At 39.8% G+C, this 22,499-nt stretch overlaps 1 protein-coding gene across 1 annotated transcript in view; it reads right to left on the bottom strand.

Annotated features, from left to right (window-relative positions):
* XPO5 (exportin 5) overlaps positions 1-22,499 on the bottom strand; it is a 45,806-nt gene that overhangs the window by 1,573 nt on the left and 21,734 nt on the right. The window contains exons 18-31 of the mRNA XM_063305402.1: positions 21,856-22,055; positions 19,788-19,887; positions 18,679-18,860; positions 11,004-11,104; positions 8,824-8,920; positions 8,352-8,488; positions 7,467-7,564; positions 5,985-6,031; positions 5,029-5,123; positions 4,220-4,282; positions 3,606-3,688; positions 1,047-1,154; positions 752-892; positions 397-561 (exon numbers count right to left, since the gene is read on the bottom strand). Coding sequence (XP_063161472.1) covers positions 397-561; positions 752-892; positions 1,047-1,154; positions 3,606-3,688; positions 4,220-4,282; positions 5,029-5,123; positions 5,985-6,031; positions 7,467-7,564; positions 8,352-8,488; positions 8,824-8,920; positions 11,004-11,104; positions 18,679-18,860; positions 19,788-19,887; positions 21,856-22,055 — 1,617 coding nt within the window. The remainder of the gene's footprint in view (positions 1-396; positions 562-751; positions 893-1,046; positions 1,155-3,605; positions 3,689-4,219; positions 4,283-5,028; positions 5,124-5,984; positions 6,032-7,466; positions 7,565-8,351; positions 8,489-8,823; positions 8,921-11,003; positions 11,105-18,678; positions 18,861-19,787; positions 19,888-21,855; positions 22,056-22,499) is intronic.

Here is a 22,499-nt window from a genome sequence, read left to right as displayed (position 1 = left end):
ACCTTGTTCCTGTACCCCAGGTTGTTCAGCATGTGCAAAAGCTGACTTAGATTACAGTCGAGTCAGTCAAAGCCAGAAACGAAGTATCAAATGCTATTTTCTGTAGCAATTAAGCAGGGAGCAGGCAATTAGCCACTGATGGCCTAGGAAAGATAAAACGTGCTAAGCTCAGGGGAACACATGGAATCATAGAACTGTAAGGGCTACATGTTTAGATCTCTGGAAGCACAAAATGTTTCTACCATCACAATTTAAGATTTGTGTAACATGGGTCATTACTAATGGGCTGAAAAGGTAAGCTCTGACATTGACTTAAATCAGCAGAGGGGAAGGAAAAAAACTTTTATCCTTCTGGGCGACTAGACTTTTTCTCTGTTGCTTGATGCCGTGTCTTACCCCTATGCAGCCTGCAATTAGGCGTTTGAAATGGTCCTTCCGGCGTTTGTCTGCCACCTTCTGAAGCGTTAGGTTGAGTAGTTTGGAATCAAACTGCTCCAGGGAATCTTTCTGGATTTCTGGGACTTGTTCCATCACTGTTTTCAACTCAGCATAGCGTGGACGCTTCAAATAAAGAGAAGAATCAGCAGGGATCTTTGGCAGAAGAGAAATGGCTATTTCCAAAAAGGGAATTAAGAACTACTGACACACCCAGAACTTTGCCTCCCACAGAAATGGGCTTTGGATTTGGAGTGGCACTAATTCACAAAGATGGCAGCAAACTTGGGAATGGATCTTCTCTCTCACTCCTTACCAAGGCTTCGTAGATCTGGAAAGCCAAGTGGACAAGTGCTGCCATACAGCCATCATGCTGCCCATGAACCTGTAACCCTTTCAGTACACTTGTGAAAAACCAGATCACTGCTTCAGGGATCATCAAATTCTTTGTGAGCACCTAAGACAGAGAGATTCAAATGAAAAGATGGGCGGAAGAGACTACTTTCCAAAACTCCAATATTTACCCCTATCTTGCTGTATCAAAGGACTATTCACTTTTATCATACTCAAATTCATCACTTTTTACCCTGCTAAACTCAGTATGGGGGTACCTGTTTGAGCAATGGCCAGCAAAGTTGTGTGGTAGTTCTTTGACAGGACAAGGTATCCTTCCAGGAAAGGGATGTGAAGGCTGTAATTAGCAGAGCAGTACAGACATTCTTGGGGAAAAATAAAAAGAAAAGGCCAGTTAAGAGATTCTTACAGGATTTTTGTCTTAAGGGTCAACATACTCTTTGTTATGGGGCACAATTAAATGGTACATAAGAACTCTGGATTGTTCATGTCTTAGAAGCACAGCAAATATATTTGCTTATCAAAGATTAATCAAGTAGGAAAAGCTGGATCACCCTATTTCCCCACAGAACTAGCAGTTGGCCACAATATTTCCATATCCTTGTAAAAAGACATTATTCTTGATAAATTACATGTTTTTCACAAAAAAACAATAGCTTTTAAGACTGTATTTGTTTAAAAAGCAGATCTGTACTGAATATTCTGTGTGTAATTTCTAAGTTTGTGGACATTTTTTTTTTCAACAGGGACACACCTCCCCAGTCTCTCTAGGGCTGCTGGAGTGTATCTGGTAATGTAATGAGGTCATGGGAGAAAGAACATTAAGTTTTTCTTTTCTTCAGGGACTGGGTACAGGTAAAATATTAAAGAAAGGCCTTGCTGAATCAGGAAAAGAGCCTACAGTATTTAGTCTATAGTTCTATATCCTACATTGATCAAACAGATGCATTAGCAAAGTCTGTACGCATAGATGGGAGGAGTGATAGCTCTCTTCCACTGTCACTTCCCAACAGCTTGTACGTACAACAGTTACACTCATGTGAATGTTGTAATGTGTAGCACTGATTGGTCTGTCTTCCACAAATTTATCCAGATTTCAAAAACCATTTAAATCGGTGGCCATCACTACAGCTGATGGCAGCAAATTCCAGTTTACTATATGTAGTGTAAAGAAGTGTGCTTTCTTCACGTTTTCTTTCCACAAATGACTTTAACGTTGTGAAAGGGGGACAAAATTTTTTGTCTACGTTTTGCATACCATGTATGATTTTAAATATTCCCCTTATCTGAGAAGTTCCAGTTCCAACAGTACATCATCACAGAGAAGATTCTCTGGCTCTAATAATTTTGATTGCTCTTTTCAGCATTTTGTTAGCTGTGCAAGATCCTTTTGGAGCTGCTGTGACCAGAATTGTACACAGTACTCCAAATACAGTTTTCACATGGATTTATATAAAGCGCATTGCTATACTGACAGTTTTATTTTCAGTTCTCTAATAATTCCTAGCCTGGAGTTTGCTTGTTTTTAAACAGCTGCCTCGTGTTAGGTGAACATTTTCACTGGGCTCTTCTACCACTCTCCAGCCACAGCTGTTTTAAGAGCCGAAATGCACACCTTTGCATTTGCTCCTGTTGAATTACACTTGCTGTTTCAAACCTATTCATATCGAGTTTGAAGAATTTGTTCAACAATCAGGTATCAGTATGACCTTGACTAGTTCATGGTCCGCTCCTAATTCCAGTGATTTGAAAAGTAATTGTTCATTTTGAGTTCAGCTTGGCTCTTGGTGATTTCAAGGATGTGTCCATGCAGTTTTCTTGGTAAGAATATGGGGGGAGGGGACTACTTCGACGCCACTGCCTTCTTGAATATTTTTCCACTTCCCAGCCCAGCATACAGCCCTGAGATTTCTTGGTTGTGCCCCAAGTACTAACCAGGCCCAACCCTGCTAGTTTTGTACCCCAGACAAAACCTACAAGGTGTTAAAAAGTACCAGTTTCAACACCAATGACTGGAGGGCGGTAGTTCTGCACATCTCTCCAATGTGAATATTGTCTATTTATTCCCACTGTTTTCTATTTTTTTAACCAGGCATCAATTTCTGAGAGCACCTGTTCTCTTACACTATGCCTGCTGAGTTTGCTCAGGAACCTTTCGTGAGGGACTTTGTCAAACATCTTTTGAAAATCCAATGTGCCTTTGGGCCCAATGGACTGTGGGCACCCATCACTTTTGGCTGTATTAGATACTTTAATTGTTTTGTAATTTACTTTTCTAGGTTTTTGTCATTTGTTGTTCATTGCCGAGAGTCCAATAAGATTGGGGCAGGCTACAAATATTGATATATACATACATTTCCTGATTTCCAGTATCCCTGAATGGTTCCTTTTTAAAAACTCGTTACACTGGCAATTTCTGATACTCGTGAGAGAATATCAGCTATTAACACAGCTATTTTGAAACATTTTTTGTGGCAAAAAATGGAAAACGGTACTGCTGTAAATTGACCATTATACCCCAAAATTAGGTGGTACAAAATTGGGATAATGGTGTGGGAACCATCCATGAGCTGTGGGATGTCTTTCTTGCCTCTATGATAGAAGTGTGGTGAAATCTTAACGTATTTTGAACAGAGATTTTCAGAATTGCTCACCTGAAATTATTCTAAAAGAAGGGAGGGGGGGAATGACAAAAAAGCAGCAAAGTGAGGAGAATGAGGAAGAAGTTACTATCAGACTTAGATTTTTAAGAATTTAAATTGAATCTTCCAATTCTCACAAATAATATAAAGACAATATTGAAGCAGTTTCCTTACCTCTTGTTTCATTAAGCATTTGCCCAATTCAGTGAGCTCAGAGCTGGATGACGGAGTCACCTCTGTGGACATCATCTCCTCATCTATCAGGTAAAACAGTGTGAACACATGCTTCATGGCAAATCAATCTAATCACTAACCATATCTCAGTCAGAATGTCTGTTCCTTGAACAAGGCAGAGATGCATCAGTAATGCTGGCTGGACACACAGATGAGTGTATTTCTTCACTACAGTTCCATTTATCCTGAAGTCAAAGTGCCAGAAGGTATTAAGAGAAGGCATTGATTTGATTTATAGAACAACAAAGCACAGTGTATATCTTTTGCGATAATCAGTCTGATAAAAGACTGCAGTGAAGAAATACTGTTCTTGGAGCCATGGTTCATTAAGATTCCTACATCCATTTCTGGGCTGGAATATTGTGTCACAGATTCCTGAACTTCTTACCAACAACTAAACCACTGAAGTGGAGGCCCAGGAATTCCAAAGGTATTTATAGAACAAGAATAACCACCTTATTTTTGAAAGTAAGACAGCTGCAAGAATTTTACATATGTAGGAACAATTCACTTCAAATCTCAAACACAGCAGAATGAACAAGACAGTTACCTACCATCTCCATCTGCAGCAACTGTATTATTCTGCTCAGCACCTTTTTTTGAGACACAGCAAACAGCTACAAATGCATCAAAGGAAGATGAAGAAGAGAGTCAATGAGACATGACACCTTCCTTTCAAGAATTCCCTTCAATATCACTTTATTCTCCTTTGCAAAGCTTTGAAATATATCTTACATTGGAAAATCTCAGTGCCCTAAAAGAAAGGAGTGCAATCCTTTTTTATATTAAATTAAAAATTTAATTCAGATACAGTATTATTCCTTCTAAGCCTCTTCTGACATCATCATGGCAGGAAATTTTGCAGTGTTATTGAAGCACTAAGAATTCCTACAGCAAGGAATTTCAAGTGTTCAAGAGACTTGAACATACTAGCTAAATGATAAAGGCCAGGAATGAGGGTGTAAGGCCAGACTCCACATGGATGTGTCTGCTGAGAAATTCCTTATTATACTATCACACATTGCTGGACATACTCTCACACTGTTCTTGCTCCACCATCTGGCAATTGAGAGTATGCTGTAGAAAAAGGTTGATGTTCCTTTCTTGCTGCTTATTTGTCATTATCCATCTTTTCACCTTGGAGATCAAGATCTAAGAACAATGCTTGAAAATAATTAGGCCTATCTTATTAACCTAACACTGATAAAGGAACGTTCTGGTAAGACAAGTACATTTTTGAAAAACAAATTTGAGAACACTAGGTGATCAAGTAGCTGTTGAGTACTGTAATATCTAAATCCCTATACTAATAGCATTCCTTCTGCTTAGGGAGGCATGTTCATATATTACTCGTTTTACCCACCAATTAGATCCATAACTTCTCGGGTGAGCAGCCTAACCAGCTGTTCCTCCAACATTTCTTGAGATTCTGGGTTTTCATCTACTGTGTCTTCATCACTATTGAATAATAAAGAAACAGATTTTAGGATGCCAGCAGAAATCTGAGGAGCACAACAGATGCTGAACACAATCATATTACCAAATACAAAATATTAATGAAAGATGGTTCATCTGATCCATAGTGACGTTCAGCCTGTTCTGAATGAGATTGCACAAGGATCAAGTTCACAGCTTAGGGATGTTATCATACGGGCAGTATCTGTGGCATAAAATATTTTCACCAATTTATATTGGCACTCAGCTGCAAACCCTCTGGGACAGAGACAGCCTGCTCATTGTTACTGGTGTTCTCACAGCACCCCAAATAAATTATTAATGTATTATATGCACAGGTATATTGAAGTCTTTCTTGGGAAACTTTTACTGGTCCAAATTTAACTGATGGGCTGATAGGCTTCTGCTAGGAATGATCAAGTGAAACAAACCTCTCCATTTTAAAAAAATAGTGTCACTGCTGGTCTGTTTTTAAGTCAATTCAGAGAGCTGGTTCAAACCTTTAAAAGCTCTGGATGGTTTGGGAATAAGATAACCAAGATAGCATATTGATGCTCTTCTTTAGGGGCTCCACAATCAGAGGTTGGACGGAACATAACTGGGGAAAGCCTTTTGCACTCTGTATGTCATTTTGTTTTGGAGTACTTCACCCAAGGACATTTACCCAGTGCCAACAAGTACACAGATTTTTAATTTGTTATCTCCTTTACTCTGACATTGTTTTTGTTTTAGAAAACCTTACTGCTATATGGTCATGGCTGTCCCTTTCAGAAAAGGCTACTTCAGGCATAAAATGCAAAGGCAAAGAGCAAATCAAAAGTTTCGAAGAGCAGTCCTCTCCCCTTGTTTAAGCCTCAGACTTACCAAAGCAGATTCCGCTGATTGATAACCTGCCATTTCTGAGACAGCCTCTGGCAAAGAAAAAAACAACACCCAACAATATGACATAAAAGATCTCAGTGATATATACTCTGGGCTTTGTATGTTCTCTATCAAAGCACCTCAAATTCTGTGTCAGTACAAACTGAATTCAGTCACCTATTTATACTATGCAACCCTACCTGATTTGTTCTTCTTTGGCTATTCTCTACTTTTTACAAGAGCTATGAATGGTACTGAAGCTTTGTTTGTAGAACTTCTTGCTCAGCTGCATTTCTCAGAGTCTGAAGTATTTGGGTTTTGTTTTATATAGCTATGAAGCTCACTGGGTACTTCAGTGGCCAACACTTCTCAATTTAATCTACTTTCTAGGGCATTAAGATCCTATCATACAACTCTGAACTCTCTGAAAAGAGGAAGGATGTGAATTTATTAAATGCAGCGGAGCCCCTAACAAGGTACCAAACCCCTTCGAGGAAAGATTCAGTCTGACATTTCCGGAAGAGAGGCCACAGTAGTCTGTTGTAGCAAAACAACAGAGTTTTGCAGTCCCTTAAAGATAATAACTGCATTAAAATGTAAATGTCTAAAATTGTACTTCTTAGGTTAAAAGTACAGAATTTGGCACATATACAAATTGACCTCATACTACACATTTTTATTCAATTCCTAGGAATTACTATTCCCTTCAGGGACAAATGTGGATTCTGACTTCTAGTCCAGAAGCCAAGAAAATAGTTGTACCATAGGCAAGAAATATTGCAGAACGTGTTTTCTGGCATCTCAAATGGAATATAGATGACCATCTGTACCAATTACATAGTTTTGTCTGTAATCACAGTTCACATAAATCTTATCCAAAAGTTTAAGGCCAGAGAGACAGAATACGTCACACTGTTACTGGTATCGCCAGTACAGTGCCTGTTCTCAGTGCCTGTTAGGAAACAAGGATACAACACTGTTTCCAATACAATATGTTTCTGGGTTACCAAAGACTCTCAAATACACTATCAGGGGGTAACAGCAGCTAAAATATCTATAAATCAATAAGGATCTGTGGTATGCATCCCAAATTAAATTTTGGATCATCTTAAATCCTCACCAAGATCTGCTTCTATAAAATGCCAAAGCTTTGACTTTGACCAAATGGTACTGCTATAGCAAGAGTAACCAGCATATTAACACGAGAGAAAGAAGTGGGGAGTATGCATTCTGTGATTGGGTTTGGCTCATTCCTAATCGTAGCCAAAATATCTCTAGGAATTGTGCCACATCACACCTAGCTCAATCCTTTGCTTAGGCGAACTATTTTGCTTCCAAGCATAGTAGTTCCATGACAAGAACAAAGAAGTTGAGGGCAGATATGGCAAACTAAGTTTTGGTCTTCCCAATACGTCCAGTATTTTCAAAATACCGCCACACAAAACGCACACGGTCTTTCACTCAGACACAGTATTACGTTTTTACCATCTGTAGGTAGGTGAAGAGTGGTCCAAGTATAGGACAGATCAAAGATTCGTAGTGTTCAGGTGGGCAGGAGAGAACCAAGGGTTTCACAAAAACACCTGCATGGGGCTGGTTAAAGAAGTGAAGCAACACAAATACTCATCTACATTTCCCCACTGAAAACAACTGGACTACTCCAGTCATGGCAAATGATGCTCCTTAACTGATAGGAAACCAGAAAAGCAATTTTGCCACCAAATATCTCAGTATAGGCAGCTGCACCCACCTCTAAATCTTCCATAAGCCTGATTTTTACCAACACCCCCACCCAAAAAGACATTTAATTAATTCTGTTCTCAAGAGAATGAGAGCCAGAAATCTAAATCAGGCTTTCACAATGCACTGATATACCCGTAGTCCACTAGATGCATCGTGCAACAAAATTTAGTAGATTATTCTAAGTGTGGGAGGAAACAGTACACAGCTGACAGACTGTGCTTGCCTTAGTGGACTACAAGTTCTGCAAATCTGATCTAAATGGCTCTTGCCTTTCCGATGAAGGTGAAAAAGAACTAGGACCGTTGTTCTGACATTGCTGAACATCTGCATCTGCTGAAAGCTGCACTGTAAATCTCCAGCTAGAATTGAGGAAATGTCCACCAGTATAGTTCATTCTGAGGTATCCAAGCTGCTTAAAAACCCTGGGAGGTATATGCCTTTGGTGTTCTATCCTGGTACTCTCTATGCTGTTTTTAGGCTTTTTTCTAATTCGAGTACAATCTACAAAGGATCTGGTCAGTTGCAGAAGAAAGGATCTTATTTACCAACAAGAGTCAAGCTGTGGATGCAGTATGGAAATCACAGACATTTTTGAAGAACCATAAGTAAATAACAGATAAAGGATACGAAGCATAGGGCGGAGTCTGTAGTCAGGGATATTGTCCAGATTGATGAAGGCTGAGTTGAGCAGCTCAGCTGCTAGGCCCTCAACAACATAGAAATCTTGCTGCATTGATGAACCAGCACTACCCAGAATGTGGAAACTGCAATTCAAAAGGCACAGTCCAGAACTGAATAAATGATACAATTGGCAGAAGGGCTAGAAGGTACTCTGCTTTTAAAAGTTTACTTGTACTTTTTTATCTGTGCAAAGTAAAACTGGCATTTTGGATCAGGCCAATTTCCATCTAGTCCATCTGGTTTCCTCTCTTTCTATAGCCATTAAAATAGTTTGTGACAATCAGTTACAAGAACGTAAGAATCCAAATGAGTCAAATCAAAGACCTATGTTCAGCATCCCATGTCCCATAGTGGAAAAGCAGTAGGAAGCCCATATGTGAAGCAACATAGCATTATGAAAGATCTATGAATCTCTTACCAGTTGTCATACAGTGTACAGAAAAATCCCTGCATTCTTTCCAGGACAGTTTTGTAAACAGGAGAGTCATAAAGTTCCAGCAAAGGCTGGGGGAGGCCTAACAAAAGAGGAATAGTATCAGTGAGGAGATTCATCCACTCAGGCAAAGTGACCTACCAAGAGCGTTTCTGGCTACCAAAAGCACAAATTTACTTGTGGATATCTGGAGTAGGTCAACTTGGAGCATGAATGCTTTTAGTTTAAAAGTTGAAAGAAAAGGCAGAAAAAAATAAGATGCTTTCTGAGAGCAGTTACAATCATAACAATATTGTTTCACAATTTTTACAAAATATCTAATTTTAATCATGCTCTGCATACGTCTACCTGCTTGAAAACTAATGTAATTCATGATGCACTGAAATCCAAATAAATTTAAAGCAGAAGTTTCCCCCAGACATAACATTTGTGCAGTCTAAATAAATCTTTCTAGGCTTATCCACATTATAAATTTTATATGATAGAAATCATTTGTAAAATAGAAGTAATTCCAGATCCTTATCCTATATACAATTAACTTATTTCTCAGAATGTGATAGATGTACACCAAGTTTCTAGAAGACCGATCAAGTCAAAGTATTTAGCAATTTCCACCTCATCGGATAAAACTGACGGGGAGCTGGGACAGAACAAACACACTCATAATTTAAAAAATCCTTTGCAGGAATAGGGATAAGCAAGTTGTAAACCAATTACATGCTGGGGCACATGTTGAGAGCTGTATGATGTTCCTTTCTTTGCTGCAGGCAGCTTATGTGACTCCGGTGCGGGTGGACTTTAGCAGTCCTCTCTGTACACTTATTTTGCTGGTAGGCAAGGGTAAACAAAACACTCCTGAGAAAACCAGGCAGAGCTGCAAGTATATGAGGAGAGCTCGCCTTTGGTATGAAAGGAAACAGCATCCCTCCAAAGTGCTTGGGTGGAGATCATTAAAGGCAAAAGGGAGGCAAACATGACTATTAGCTGTTCCTGTCTGCCAGTGTCCTAATTGCAAGCAGAAATTCTATAGAAAATGAGTAGGCATTGTTGCCTTGTAAAGATGAATCAAAGACTCATCGTTTTGCTAGACCAATTTCTTCAGTTTTGATGACCAATACAAATTCACTAAATCTCTTTCTGTATAAATCCACATATACCCCAAAAGGGCAAGCAAGAACATAAGTTCCTAGCAGCTTAAGAGAGGTCAACCTCATGTTGAATTTGAAAGGAAAACTCCGTATTTAAACTTGCGTTCTAAAAAATCTAAAAGTCTGTAAAGATTATGTAAGGTACAGCAAAATCTTGATTTAACAGAGCCTTGTTTAGTAGACTTGAGATGCAATGGACAACATTTCTGTCTGGACATCCCCATTGAAATAATAGATTCTGCTGAACACAATGTAGTCTGGATGAGGCACTTTTTGTTAAATTATATTTATGTCACTTGCATAAGTTTGTCATTTGTATACTAGAATCATCATGTAAGAGACATATATCATCCCAAATGATGTATTTCACACTAGTTGTATGTTAACATCACAAATGATGTACTTTCAGTTTTTATGGATGTCCCCTTTCCCCAAATGGCCCATTAAACTGAGGCATTACTGTATGCAGTAACTATCAGAGCACAGGTCACTGAAGACTTATGAACAGAAATAGACACTGATGTGCAAAATGTTCTGTGCAGTAGGTTCTGGCGGTCCATATCTAGATTAAATTGGCCATGTTGTGTCTGGACTGATATTTTTCATCCAGTCACTGCCCTGGAACATGCATGTTCTTGGCGCAGGTATTCTGGAGGGAAGGAAACAGTGGGGAAAAGTCAAAACTGGCATTTGTGCAGGGTGGCAGCAAAGAGAAAGTAAGGAGAAGGAAGGTGCTGGGATGATTGGGGGAAGGCATGTGTGGATTAGTGGGCTTATGTTGCATCTGAAAGCAAGGACAGTGGTGGTGGGCATGGTAGAGGGAAGAGAGAGGCAAGGTATCCTAGTTTTGTCATATTTGCCTTGCCAGACCATCTGAAATTTGTCTCATCCAAACCTCCAGAAGATCAGAGGTTCTGGGTTTTGGTTTGGCTGGACCATGACCTACTCAGATCTGGTCCAGACCAATACCAAGTCACATTTTCTGCTCTGGGCACACCTGTAAGGAATACTACTTACCCAGGATGGCATTCTTCTCCACTTCCAGCATGTCTAAGGCCTTTGCAAAGGTTTCTCCCAATTTAGCCACCATCTCTGGCATATACAAATTGTTGTGAGTCCTGGAAGAAAATGTGATATTTTACAATCACAAGTTGAATCTAACAGTTACCTGACAGTGGAAGACCGCCTTCAGCTTGTAAACAGCTCCTGTATCTGGTGAGGAGGAAGGTGAGACCAAGCACTTGTGCATGGGATCCCCCTTCCTTACCAAGAAAAACATTCCTGCCATGGGCATATGGAGAAGTCTCCACTTTGTGTAGAGAATTCAACTGCTCCACACAACATTTTGCTTCAATATGCCTCGTCTTGGCCCTCTAAGTGCTGGCTGCAAGGACCCATGACACACATTGCCTCCCTAAGGATGGGTCATGGTCCCTAGAATGGCAGGTGGCTCTGACAGAATGCAGCAGCTTATGAATATGCTCACATGCTATAAGCAACTTTGTGGCAGAAATATGCCCCCCTGAAAGGCAGGACAACTCTGCATTAACCACACCATGCTGCCAAGGAAGAACCTCCATTCAGCCCAGGGTGACTTCTTTCTTGCCATCCAGCTAAAGAGGGTCCCTCAGCAGCTGGATGGATCATCTGAGTGGGGAGGAAGGGTCTCTGTCTCACCTACCTCTCTCCTTTGAGACCTCAGACCTCCACTCAGGGCTTCGGTAACTGCACACAGCACAAATTCTGCAGCCAAATGGCCCAACAGCCTTCGCCAAAACTGCCTCTGTGACTGCTGCTAGAGGTGATCAAGGGTAACTCAGAATCTCCCCCTAGAGCAGCAGTTCCCCAAAGTATGAGGGTGCAGGGAAAGAAAGGACTAGGTCGTTGGGTGGCAGGGGCAGGCCTCTCAATTGCTCTCCAGAGTCTCAGCTGTCATTTTTAGAAGTCTCTAAAAGAAGTCTCTATACTGGTGAAGAAAACCTTCAAGAACGTGACCAAAGTGAAACCAATGCAGCGATGTCTGCCTGAGCTTGCAGAGGGCCTGGAACAATAGTTCTGAGGTGTGAACTGCCCATTCATTTCAAAGGGTGCTAACAGAGGCTGCAAGAAAGGAGAAGCATCATATTATGAAGAGAGAGTGACTATTTGTTTTGGTTAAGCCTTTAAGCACCAGATTAGGGGCTTCATGGATTAATCACTTACATCATCCTGAAGAGAAACCTAAGTTTGAAGAGAATGGGAAAATGTTGCCCTGTCTTGCATATCCCCATCCTCCAAACAGAAGCCTTTTCACAGGCCAAATGCAACACCCAACACGTTGTTTCTAGCTTTGAAAAGCTTTTCCTTGCAATTATCTAACTTGTTTGTTTCTGCTTTGAAATCATACTGCAATAGCTAAGATGGCTTTTAAGCCAGACTCCTTTAAGACAGAATAGGATTTCCAAACTCGTGAACTGGTCAACATTAGATTGGGCAGCATTGTACAGCATGCATAAAGTGCAAATACTACTGCCTGCATTTGCACAGAATGATACATCCTGCGCAAAGCTGTACTGGTAAAGCTATCCTCGCAGGATTGTTGGTCTAGGGAAAAATCAGAGGAGGGACAGCTGTGTAGGGAATGCTCCCCTCCTTAGATTTTTGGAAAGCCATTAACACCTTCCAGACTGGTGATAAGGGAGACTCTTCTGCTGTGGATTTGGATGTTGCGGCTGTTCTTCGGGTGGCTGTTGCTTTCTCTCTGTTAGGTTTGTGATGTTTTTTATTTTAATGGTATACAGTATTGCTTTTCGGCTGTACACTGCTTTGAGCCTCACTGGATTGAACAGCATATACCGTAGCAAATAAATATGTATATCACTTTAACTTCCTAGAGGACAGGAGGGATGTAAACCTGATTAATAAATCAGTGAGGCATAGGAGTTTGCCATAGGCTAAGTTAAATGTGTCAAGGTCAGTTGTGCTCACAGGAATCTCTATGGTACTTCTGCAGTTGGAGAATGCCTGGGAGCTGAAGACATATTGGCAACGTTCTGCCAACGCGACTGACCACAACTTAGTGCATCAGCATTTCCCAACATATATTGGAATCCAAATGGCATGAGAGAAGTCTGTATATATATCATACTCAAAAACTGATGCTGAAGAGGATTTGATATCTGGAAATAATAATGAAAGCTGATGCATTAGATCCAGGGGAAAACAAAACTCAAGAATAGTGAATGCCTTTCAGTGCTTTGCAGATTCTTTTTCTATACCATTTACCTGCTAGCACTCAATGGAATATCAATTGGATTTGTAGCCATGGCAGTGAAAATTTTGGCAATGCCATCAATACGGCATTTACTGGATGTGTTTACATGTCCCCAAATTATGTAGGAAATGACTACGGCTCTCAGGACCAATTTGGCTGTTTATCAAGATCACACATACAATGCCATTTTAAAATACATAATGAAATATTATTTTGCTTGGAAGGCATTTCCTTATTCTTTCCATAGTAGTCTGACCGAGCTCCACAACTGCGCAACCCTGCTGACCCTTTAAAATACCCTCTCCTGTTCCTCATCCAGTCTCCTTGGCTGCCCTCTTCCCTTTTGTTCCTGCATCTTCACAATATCAGAATGGTGGCTGCAGGAAGGAAAATCAGGGTAAAATAGTTAGATTGCCTCCGCAGGCTGCTTAATGAATACTCTGCATGGTGACCACAGAACAACTCTGCATCTGCATTCATGTTAGCTGATTTTCTGGCAGCCTATAAACATCAGGTCTAGGGGGAAATGGTCACCATACAGGTTTCTATGAACTCTGTGCAGCAGGTCCAAGTAACTGTTAATCTGGTCCAGAATGTTCTAATTAAAGGGTAGAGCACTCATATCTGAAGCAAGCAGATGTGCTCTGGATCTGCCACGAGTGTCTTTGCTATACAGGTAGTCTTTGCTTAATGACCACTCTTTCAGCGACTGGTCCTCAAAGTTGCAGCCATTGCAGTATCCCACGGTCATGGGTAATTGCCACTTGCAACGTTCACTGCTGGCTTCCAACAAGCAAAGTCAATGGGGAAACCTGCAGGAAGTCGCAAGTCGTGGTCACATGACATCACACTTAATGACCACGTGTGATTCGTTTAATGACTGCAACTGGAACTGCCATTTTAAGTTGGTGCAGTCATGTGCTTTTTGATCACGTTGCTTAGTGATGGAGTTGCTGCTCCCAACTGCGGTCACTAAGTGAGGACTACCTGTACCTCTTGATAGCTTCATAAAGGAGCTGCATCCCTTCCTAGGCTCACATATAGCCATGTAGGCTCACAAATACACTTGCTTGAGTTCAGGTGTTATGGAGACAGTGACAGGAATCAGCCATGTGTTGCTGCCTACTTAATTCAGATGTGCATTTTCCTGAGCCTCGGGGCTACCCCACAAGCCCAAGAAAAGGAATGGCCCTTTTATGAACCATTGACAGGTACAGTGAGGGACCCCACTCCATAATGGAAGCATCTCTGCTTGCTTCAGGTCCAAATACTGCATACCTCTAGTTCTAGCAAAATAAAGCATGCAACAAGACAACAACAAAACTACAAAGTGTATTAGAAATAATGAATTACTAATGGTACATATCCTTCAGACAACATATAAGGAAAAGAATCGAGATACACACAACAAGATGTAAATAAGCAGCCAACACAACGGTTCAACTAAAAGCAAAGTTTACTGTGTTGCAGTGGATTCCCTAAATGAAAAAGCCTTCACAGGTGTAGTTTTGTGACAAGTGTATACAGTTACATTATTCTCTACCCAATGACAAAGCCTTGAAAGCTTTATACACACAACTCTCCTTTGTGCAAATGGTTAGCTGTATTCACAGCTTCATTTGTCATACCAAACACAAATTTCCATGCGAGAAACCTAAAGAAGAGTCATTTACTCAACTTTCTCATTCAAGCTGGAATGATTTATTTGGCAATGAGTTGTGGCCGAACACAATTTACCTCCACCAAGGCCACTAAGACGCAGATACTGGGCATTTAAGTGAAAGAGGTTATATGTCTCTGTAGTTTAATTATATGCTCACAAGAAAACGTTAGCTGACACAGTGAAACTGTAACGCTTCTAAATAGGGATAGAAACAAATTCTGAAAGAATATTCTATGAAAGAAGAGGATGATTCTAGCTCAGACCTTCCCTTTCATATTAGTTTTGTACTTGTAGTCAGTTTCCTTATAAAGGAGCACATTATAAGGATACAAAATGATTCAAAATTTGTAGCATGAAATGGTGTAGTCTATTCTACTATCTTTGAAGTTTCCCACCTTGACACAACTAAGACACAAATTTTTACAAACATACAAACACATATATTGCCGTTTTCTGAAAACTGAAGCTATCATAAATACTGGATTTTGCTATTATTACTGTTATTTTGTACCCTATGTTTATACTCTGCATATAGGCCTAGTTACTGTGATGTAGGCAACAGTATGTTTACTAGCGAGATAAACCCTGGATTAGTCATTCTAGCTTGCATAGAAACGTGTAAATATGTTTGGGATAAAACTGGCTTTGACTGTTCTTGTGAAATACTGGCCAAAACGTGCCAAAACTGACCACTACTTCATCCTTACAGTTAACAGTGAATGCTGTCGGTGCCATGGGTCCTACTAAGGCTGATAATCTAATGTACTCTTGCTTTACCTTATAAGATGCATTACATTAGCGCTATGATGGATGGCAAAGCCTAATGTTCCTGCGCACATCTGTTGACAAATGATAGATGATTACAACTTGGAATGTACAAGACATTCATGCTAAGGGACATAAATTAATACATGATAAGGAAGAAAAATGTTAAGTCCCGTATTTGTGAACCAAGGCAAAGGTGAGGGAATGTAAATGATCAGAATGAAGGTTTAGGTATAATTATGAATAAAAGAATTAAGGTGTATGTCAAATAATTTGAACTGGTGTCATCTAGATTGGAAGCAATAACTGATTCCTGCAATGTACTCTACGTAAAGCTGCCCTTGAATACTACTCAGAAACTTCAGCTGGTCCAGAATACAGCAGCACAAGCCATTGTGGGCGTGCTATAATATGTCCATAAAACACCTCAACTGAGCAAGCTGCACAGGTTACCAATTGGTTTCTCGGCACAATTCGAAGTGCTGCTTGTCGTCTATAAAGCCCTTCATGGCAGACAGCCTTGTTGTTCCAGAAACCACCTGTCTCCTATGGTATCCTCCCGTGCTGTAAGATCTGACAGAATTGGTCCCCTCTATCAAGCAGTGTCATCTGATGGAACCCTGGAGGTGTCTAGGGTTCATAGGTTTCTACGTCACAGCATCGGCCTTCTGGAGCAGCATCTCCCAGAGACCCAAACCGCACTGACTCTGCTCTCTTTCAGAGGAGCCTTAAAGGCCTGTCTCTTTCCTCAGATACAGCGTGGGTTCACTGTGGGCTGGTCTTGTTGCTATTGTCAGTGTTGTCTCCTTGCTTGGCCATCTTTTCTTTTTTATGGTTTTGATTGTTGTTTGACTTTTTAGCTTTTAATCTATATGCTGCCTAGAGCCATTCTGTATGGGTGGCCTACAGATGTGATAAATAAACAACAAAAAAAAGTTTGGTAGTTGCTAGTATGTGAATGTAAGAGCTCTTGGCCTTATTTTTTACAGTATCATCTAAAGATTATATAAATATGCGAAGTGCAATTATAAATAAGAATTGTATACATATAAAAAAAAGACGCAAGCATTAAATCATTGTTTCTGCAGAAAGATCAAGTTCTGTAATTTCTGTAATTTGGCAAAGAACTCATCCAGGTTCTGTAACTTTTTAAAGTTATTAGCTTTAGCTTTATTTATTTAAACTGTTTAAATAAATAAAGCTTTATTTATTTAAACTATTTATATGCCACCCTTCAATATAAATATTGCCAAACATTTTTTTTAAAAACTCTGCAAGATAAATTACTATGGTCTAGTCCATAAGCAACAGCGGGCTGACTTTTACCTGGTGAGCTAGTTTAACTTCGTAAAGAGAGAGTAAAAAGTTTTAATGTTGCTACTTCACATTGTATACAACTCTAATAGCTCACTACCTCTCCATCCAGATTCCACCCTCCAATATTTTCTGATCTCCCCATTAGATATTTATGTATTTGTTTGTTTAATTTTTATGGCTTTATTATTTTTATAAATACCTCAAGGTGGGGAACATTGCTATTACTCCTTCCTCCTCCTATTTTTCCCACAACAACCACCCTGTGAAGTGGGTTGGGCTGAGAGAGAGTGACTGGCCCAAGGTCACCCAGCTGGCTTTCATGCCTAAGGCGGGACTAGAACTCACAGCCTCCTGGTTTCTAGCCTGTTACCTTAACCACTAGACCAAATTAATTCCTCATTTGATTATTTTGTCCTGTTGCTGCCTATTTGCATGTCCTTTGTTTTTATTTGCCTACCCATTATCTGTCAACAACTAAAATTAAACATCCATCCATCCATCCATCCATCCATCTATGTTCAATGGAAGGACTTTAGTATCTGACTAGAGCTATGTTGATCACAATATAGTTTTGTGGGGAAATGATTGTTTTTGCTAACTAAAGTAACCACCTGGTTGCAGTCAGTCTACTCACACAATTTACTTACATTAATAGCTCATCAAACGTATGGTAGGAAAAATCTCTCCTAATCTGACATCTTTTTTTGTAAAATCACATACTTTCCCTTTCAATCTTGTAAAGTATCTTAAATTGGACAGTGTAAATAAAAAAAGAAATTTTAAAACAACCCAATAGCAGAAAGAGATTAACAATTCAGCTTCAGTCACATCTCTTCAGATGCCATCATGATGAGCTCAATAAGGCTTCTTTCTAAGTAAGAGTATAGAGCAGGTTGAGAGCTTTGGTCCTTAAGCTGTGATAGGCAAGCATGCAAAACTGACTCCATCAGGAGCCACCATTCTCAGTTCCCAAAAATTCTATTTATCCTTCACTTTAAAATGACTGTGCCTGATGGTTCAGCTCCCCTTTCATTCCTACAATAGTGGCAAAGAAGGAAGTACACAGCCAAAACTATTAAGTGGAGGAACTCTGTTCTCTTTTGCATCTAGTCACTCTACCAAACTGCAGACAAATAACCATGTTCCTCTCAATTAGATTGGAACGATACCCTCCAGAGTATCTTCTTGAAGATAATCTATTTTATATGAGACTATACTATCAGATCAGCAGAGAAGTTTCATTTGATTATTCCTCCCTCCCTCAAGATAAACAAACACACAAAAACAGAGAGGCTGCTGAAATACAGAGAGCCACAGGATGTTTACCAATAGTGTCATTGGCATGTTCCCCACTCCCCCAAGATAAATTTCACAGGCTTAATATATAAAATCCTTCAACAACAATAGATACATGAGAAGCAAAGAAGTATTGTGTAAGTGTAAAGATGTGACTTGACTGACACGGTTCAAAGTATATCAAGAATACTAAGAGAAGCTGGTCTTAATTTTATGTTACAGGAAATTGGGAGACTCCATACACTCCAAGTGGGCAGGGCAAAGCTGAGAGTTCCTTCTTCTACTCTACTACTTTACAATGCTGTACGTGAGGTATTTCAACAGATGCTATCATTCACTTTAAGGGGAAGTATGGAGCATTTTGACTATGAAATGAGGATCATGCCATGTTGACTCACCTTATAAGAGCAAGCAAGTTGTCAAAAAGTTTCAGGATCTGCACTGAGCAGGGGTTACGGTAGATAGGATTGCCGTTAGGCATGTATCCCACCACAAATCCTCCAGCTTTTGCCTCTTCCAAGGAAGTGGGCCAACGAGCTCGTTTTATAACTCCCAGAATGGTATACACACAAAAGCTTATCTGCGTAGAAGAAAAAGACACAGAGGAGTTACTTCAAAAGTCAACCTCAAAAGGCTTAAAATGACTCAAGAAAACTTTTATATATGACTAGGTCCCTCAACTGCAAAAAGACACTCTTAACTATTCACACATAATCACATGTGATGAATGCATATGCATATTACTTCATATGTCTTTGAGATGAATGGAAGTGTGAATATGTGTTCTTAAATCTCTATAAAACTATTACTGTGCATAAATTATCCATAAGCTCACATTTTCCCTGTCTTATTCTAGAGCTTTCTCTAGTTATCTCATTTCTCCTATTTATTATTACATTCTAGGGTCTCCTATGTTCTTCTCAAAACATAGCAGCATATAATTCTGTTATTTAAAACCCAAATTAACTGAGAAGGCCTGAGCATATTTATTTAATACAAAAAGATAATTACTCTTAAGAAAAACTGAATGCCCTACAGTGAAACTCATACCTCATCTCTGAAAAGATCTTGTAGAACAACAAACTAACTGATGCAATTTAAATTTCTATGCCAAATAGTGTGACAGGAGGGAAGAGCAAAGCTAAGAGTTTCAGATTAACAAGATGAGGTCTATGATGACCCACCCTGGACAAAAGCCAGCTACCATATGCAGTAGGAAAGATTTTAGGACAATCCCCTTCCACCTAGCACCTAGTTAAGGTAAATAACTTTAAGCATACTTGGGCCCACTTAAAATTATGCAAACAGAAAGACAACAAAACCCCCTATTGTGATTTCTCCTTGCCCAAGAGGATGTGTCGATTTCAGCACACCTGTGTTCAGACCACACTTTATATGCTTAGTGCTATTTCCAAAGACCATCCACTACTCACCAAGGATAAATTTTCAGGGATATGGCCAAATCTCCTTTTCTGAATTCCACATTTTCAGACAACCTAATACTTACTCTGGAACGATTCAAACCACAGGGATCTTCCATGACGGGATCTACAATCCTATTATCAGCACCAACATACCGGATAAAATCTTCAGGATTCATCAGAACTCTGTGTGTGGTGCCAGAAAACAGAGCCACAAACATATTGTATTCCAAGAAATCAATTCAGTCTAAAGAGTTATGGAAGTTAGTGGTCATGAAACACTATTATCAAGTCAGATTCACGAATATTTTTGATGCTACTTAAATTTTTCTCTTTCTCTTTCTTTTCCTTCCTTCCTTCCTTCCTTTCTTATCCCCACTTGATTATTTTTACAAATAACTCAAGGGAGAGAATATACCTATTACTCCTTCCTCCTCCTACTTTCCCCACAACAACAACCCTGTGAGGTGAGTTGGGCTGAAAGAGAGTGACTGGCCCAAATTCACCCAGACAATTTTCATGCCTAAGGCGGGACTAGAACTCATGGTCTCCTGGTGTCTAGCCTGGAGCCTTAACAGGAGATTAGAGCAAACTAGGATAAAAAGATATCCAGGCTGAAATCTATACAAACACCTCATTAAACTCAACAGGATAGATTTCTGAATACAGGTAGTCCTTGCTTAACAACCACAATTGAGATCAGAATTTTGGTTGCTGCGTGAAGCGGTTATTAAGTGAATCCAACATGATTTTATGACCTTTTTTATGGTGGTCATTAAGCAAATCACTGCAGTCGTTAAGCAAACCACATAGTCATTAAGCAAATCATGTGTTCTCCATTGATTTTGCTTGCCAGAAGCTGGCCAGGAAGGTCAACAATGGTGATCACATGACCACAGGATGCTGCAATGGACATAAATGTGAACTAGTTGCCAAGTGCCCAAATCGTGATCCCAAGACCGCAGGGATGCTACAACAGTCATAAGTGTCAGCACTGGTTGTAAATAGTTTTTTCAGCAACATCATAAGTCTGAACCGCCACTAAACAAATGGTCATTAAGTGAGGACTATCGGTATACACACATAAGATAATGCTACCAGTCATTACAATGTTTTCTTGGGATCCGATTTCAATCTGGGTTATAAATGACTTTGCTACAATATCTCACCAATCAGTGGATCATTCCACATGCTTTTCTTGCAGTTTTCTACGAAGACGGCTTTAAAGTTTGAAAAGGTGATCCCTACTCCAATTTGCATAGGAGCTCGCACTCTCCCCATTTGCATGGCTCTAATTTTACCGTCTCACAGTTAAAGGTAAAAGACATCCACTTTTTTTCACAGTAGGTTAACCACATAGATCTTACCAGATTGCCAGAAGAAAACCCCCCACCCTCTACCACATTTTTATCAACCTCATCCATAAATATTATTAACCTATCCTTAAGCACACTTTCTCTTCTCACTTTTAACTTTCAAAGGTCTTTGATGCAGTTCACCCATGGAGCTCATATATTGGTGTGACTCTCCTGTAATTCTTACTCCTTTCCTACAATAATATTCCATGAGAGATATAAAATGACTGCCATGGAACTCTTCTGTTCTAAGCTCTCCTGAAAACTGAAAAGAAATGGTAATCAGAATAGCTTAAATGACTGCCTTCATTTTTACATGGGCTAATTAAGTCAACTGGCATGTACTTTGGGTGGGGGGGGGGAACCCTGCATGGTGAGTTTTCCAAGAATGATTCTGCCATGAAAGAGGAGCTGGAAGCTGTGAACTGAACGGGAGAAATAGCGGCTGGTGTCTATATGAATAGGAGCTTATACTGAAGACATGTATCTCTGTCCTCTCTTGTACTGAACTTTAAACTGGAGGCAACCTAAATATTTAGATTTGAATTTTTTTAAAAAAAATTAAAAGGACAAACATTTAGCAAATGCAGGCACCAGATGTGGTCTTTGTACCATTTTCCTGCACACTGGTGAACTCAAAACACAAAAAGCTTTAGTAAGTGCCTGCACAAAAAGCATTTCTTGTACATAACCACAGTGAATTAAAATAACTGCAATACATGCTTACTGCAAAGGGCAGCCCAGATCTGTAGTTTTTAGTATTGCATTCTATCAGGGGACAAATTTAAACTTTTCATACCTTTTCATCTCATCGGATAGCCAAAGTGTAGCAACAGGAGACATGAGTTCTTCTAGGAAAGCTTTTTGCCGCTGATAATCCTTAAATTGGTTGCTAATTAGGACCAGGGCTTCCATGAGAGCACATTTCTCCATCTGAGTCAGGAGCAGTTCATTGGATAGCAGCTGCTTCACATGGTTATACAGCATGTCGAAGTTGGGCTAGAATCAACAGATTCAGGCAAGTGTTAGTCTAGTGAAAACACTACACAAGATTAACTGCAAGGATATATTTTGTATTACAAGAAATAATATTTCGAGGTAAGAGCTGGCTCTGTTCAGTGGAAATCCACTGAGCTGAGAGTACCTAACATGCTGACACAGGACAGCTCAAATTGTTTGAACCACGGAAGGGGCCACTGAATCCAGCCCCTACTCAATGGAAGAATCCAAATTAAAACTTCCCAGACAGTGATGTCTAGTCTCCACCTAAATATATTCAGTGAAGGGGAACCCACTACTTCTGAGTAATCTGCTCCAGTACTGAACTGCTCTTAAAGTTAGGAAGTTTTTTCAAAAAATGTAAGAATCTATAATTTGAAGAGAAAGAGAGGACTTGTTGAGAGTCCTCTCCTTAAAGGGAATGCCACCCTTGGAGCAAGAGTC

Source organism: Candoia aspera, chromosome 1 (assembly GCF_035149785.1).
Source record: "Candoia aspera isolate rCanAsp1 chromosome 1, rCanAsp1.hap2, whole genome shotgun sequence".
Classification (NCBI taxonomy): Eukaryota; Metazoa; Chordata; class Lepidosauria; order Squamata; family Boidae; genus Candoia; species Candoia aspera.
The sequence above is the reverse complement of the archived record's forward strand: the minus strand, read 5'-3'. Positions and strand labels throughout refer to the sequence as shown.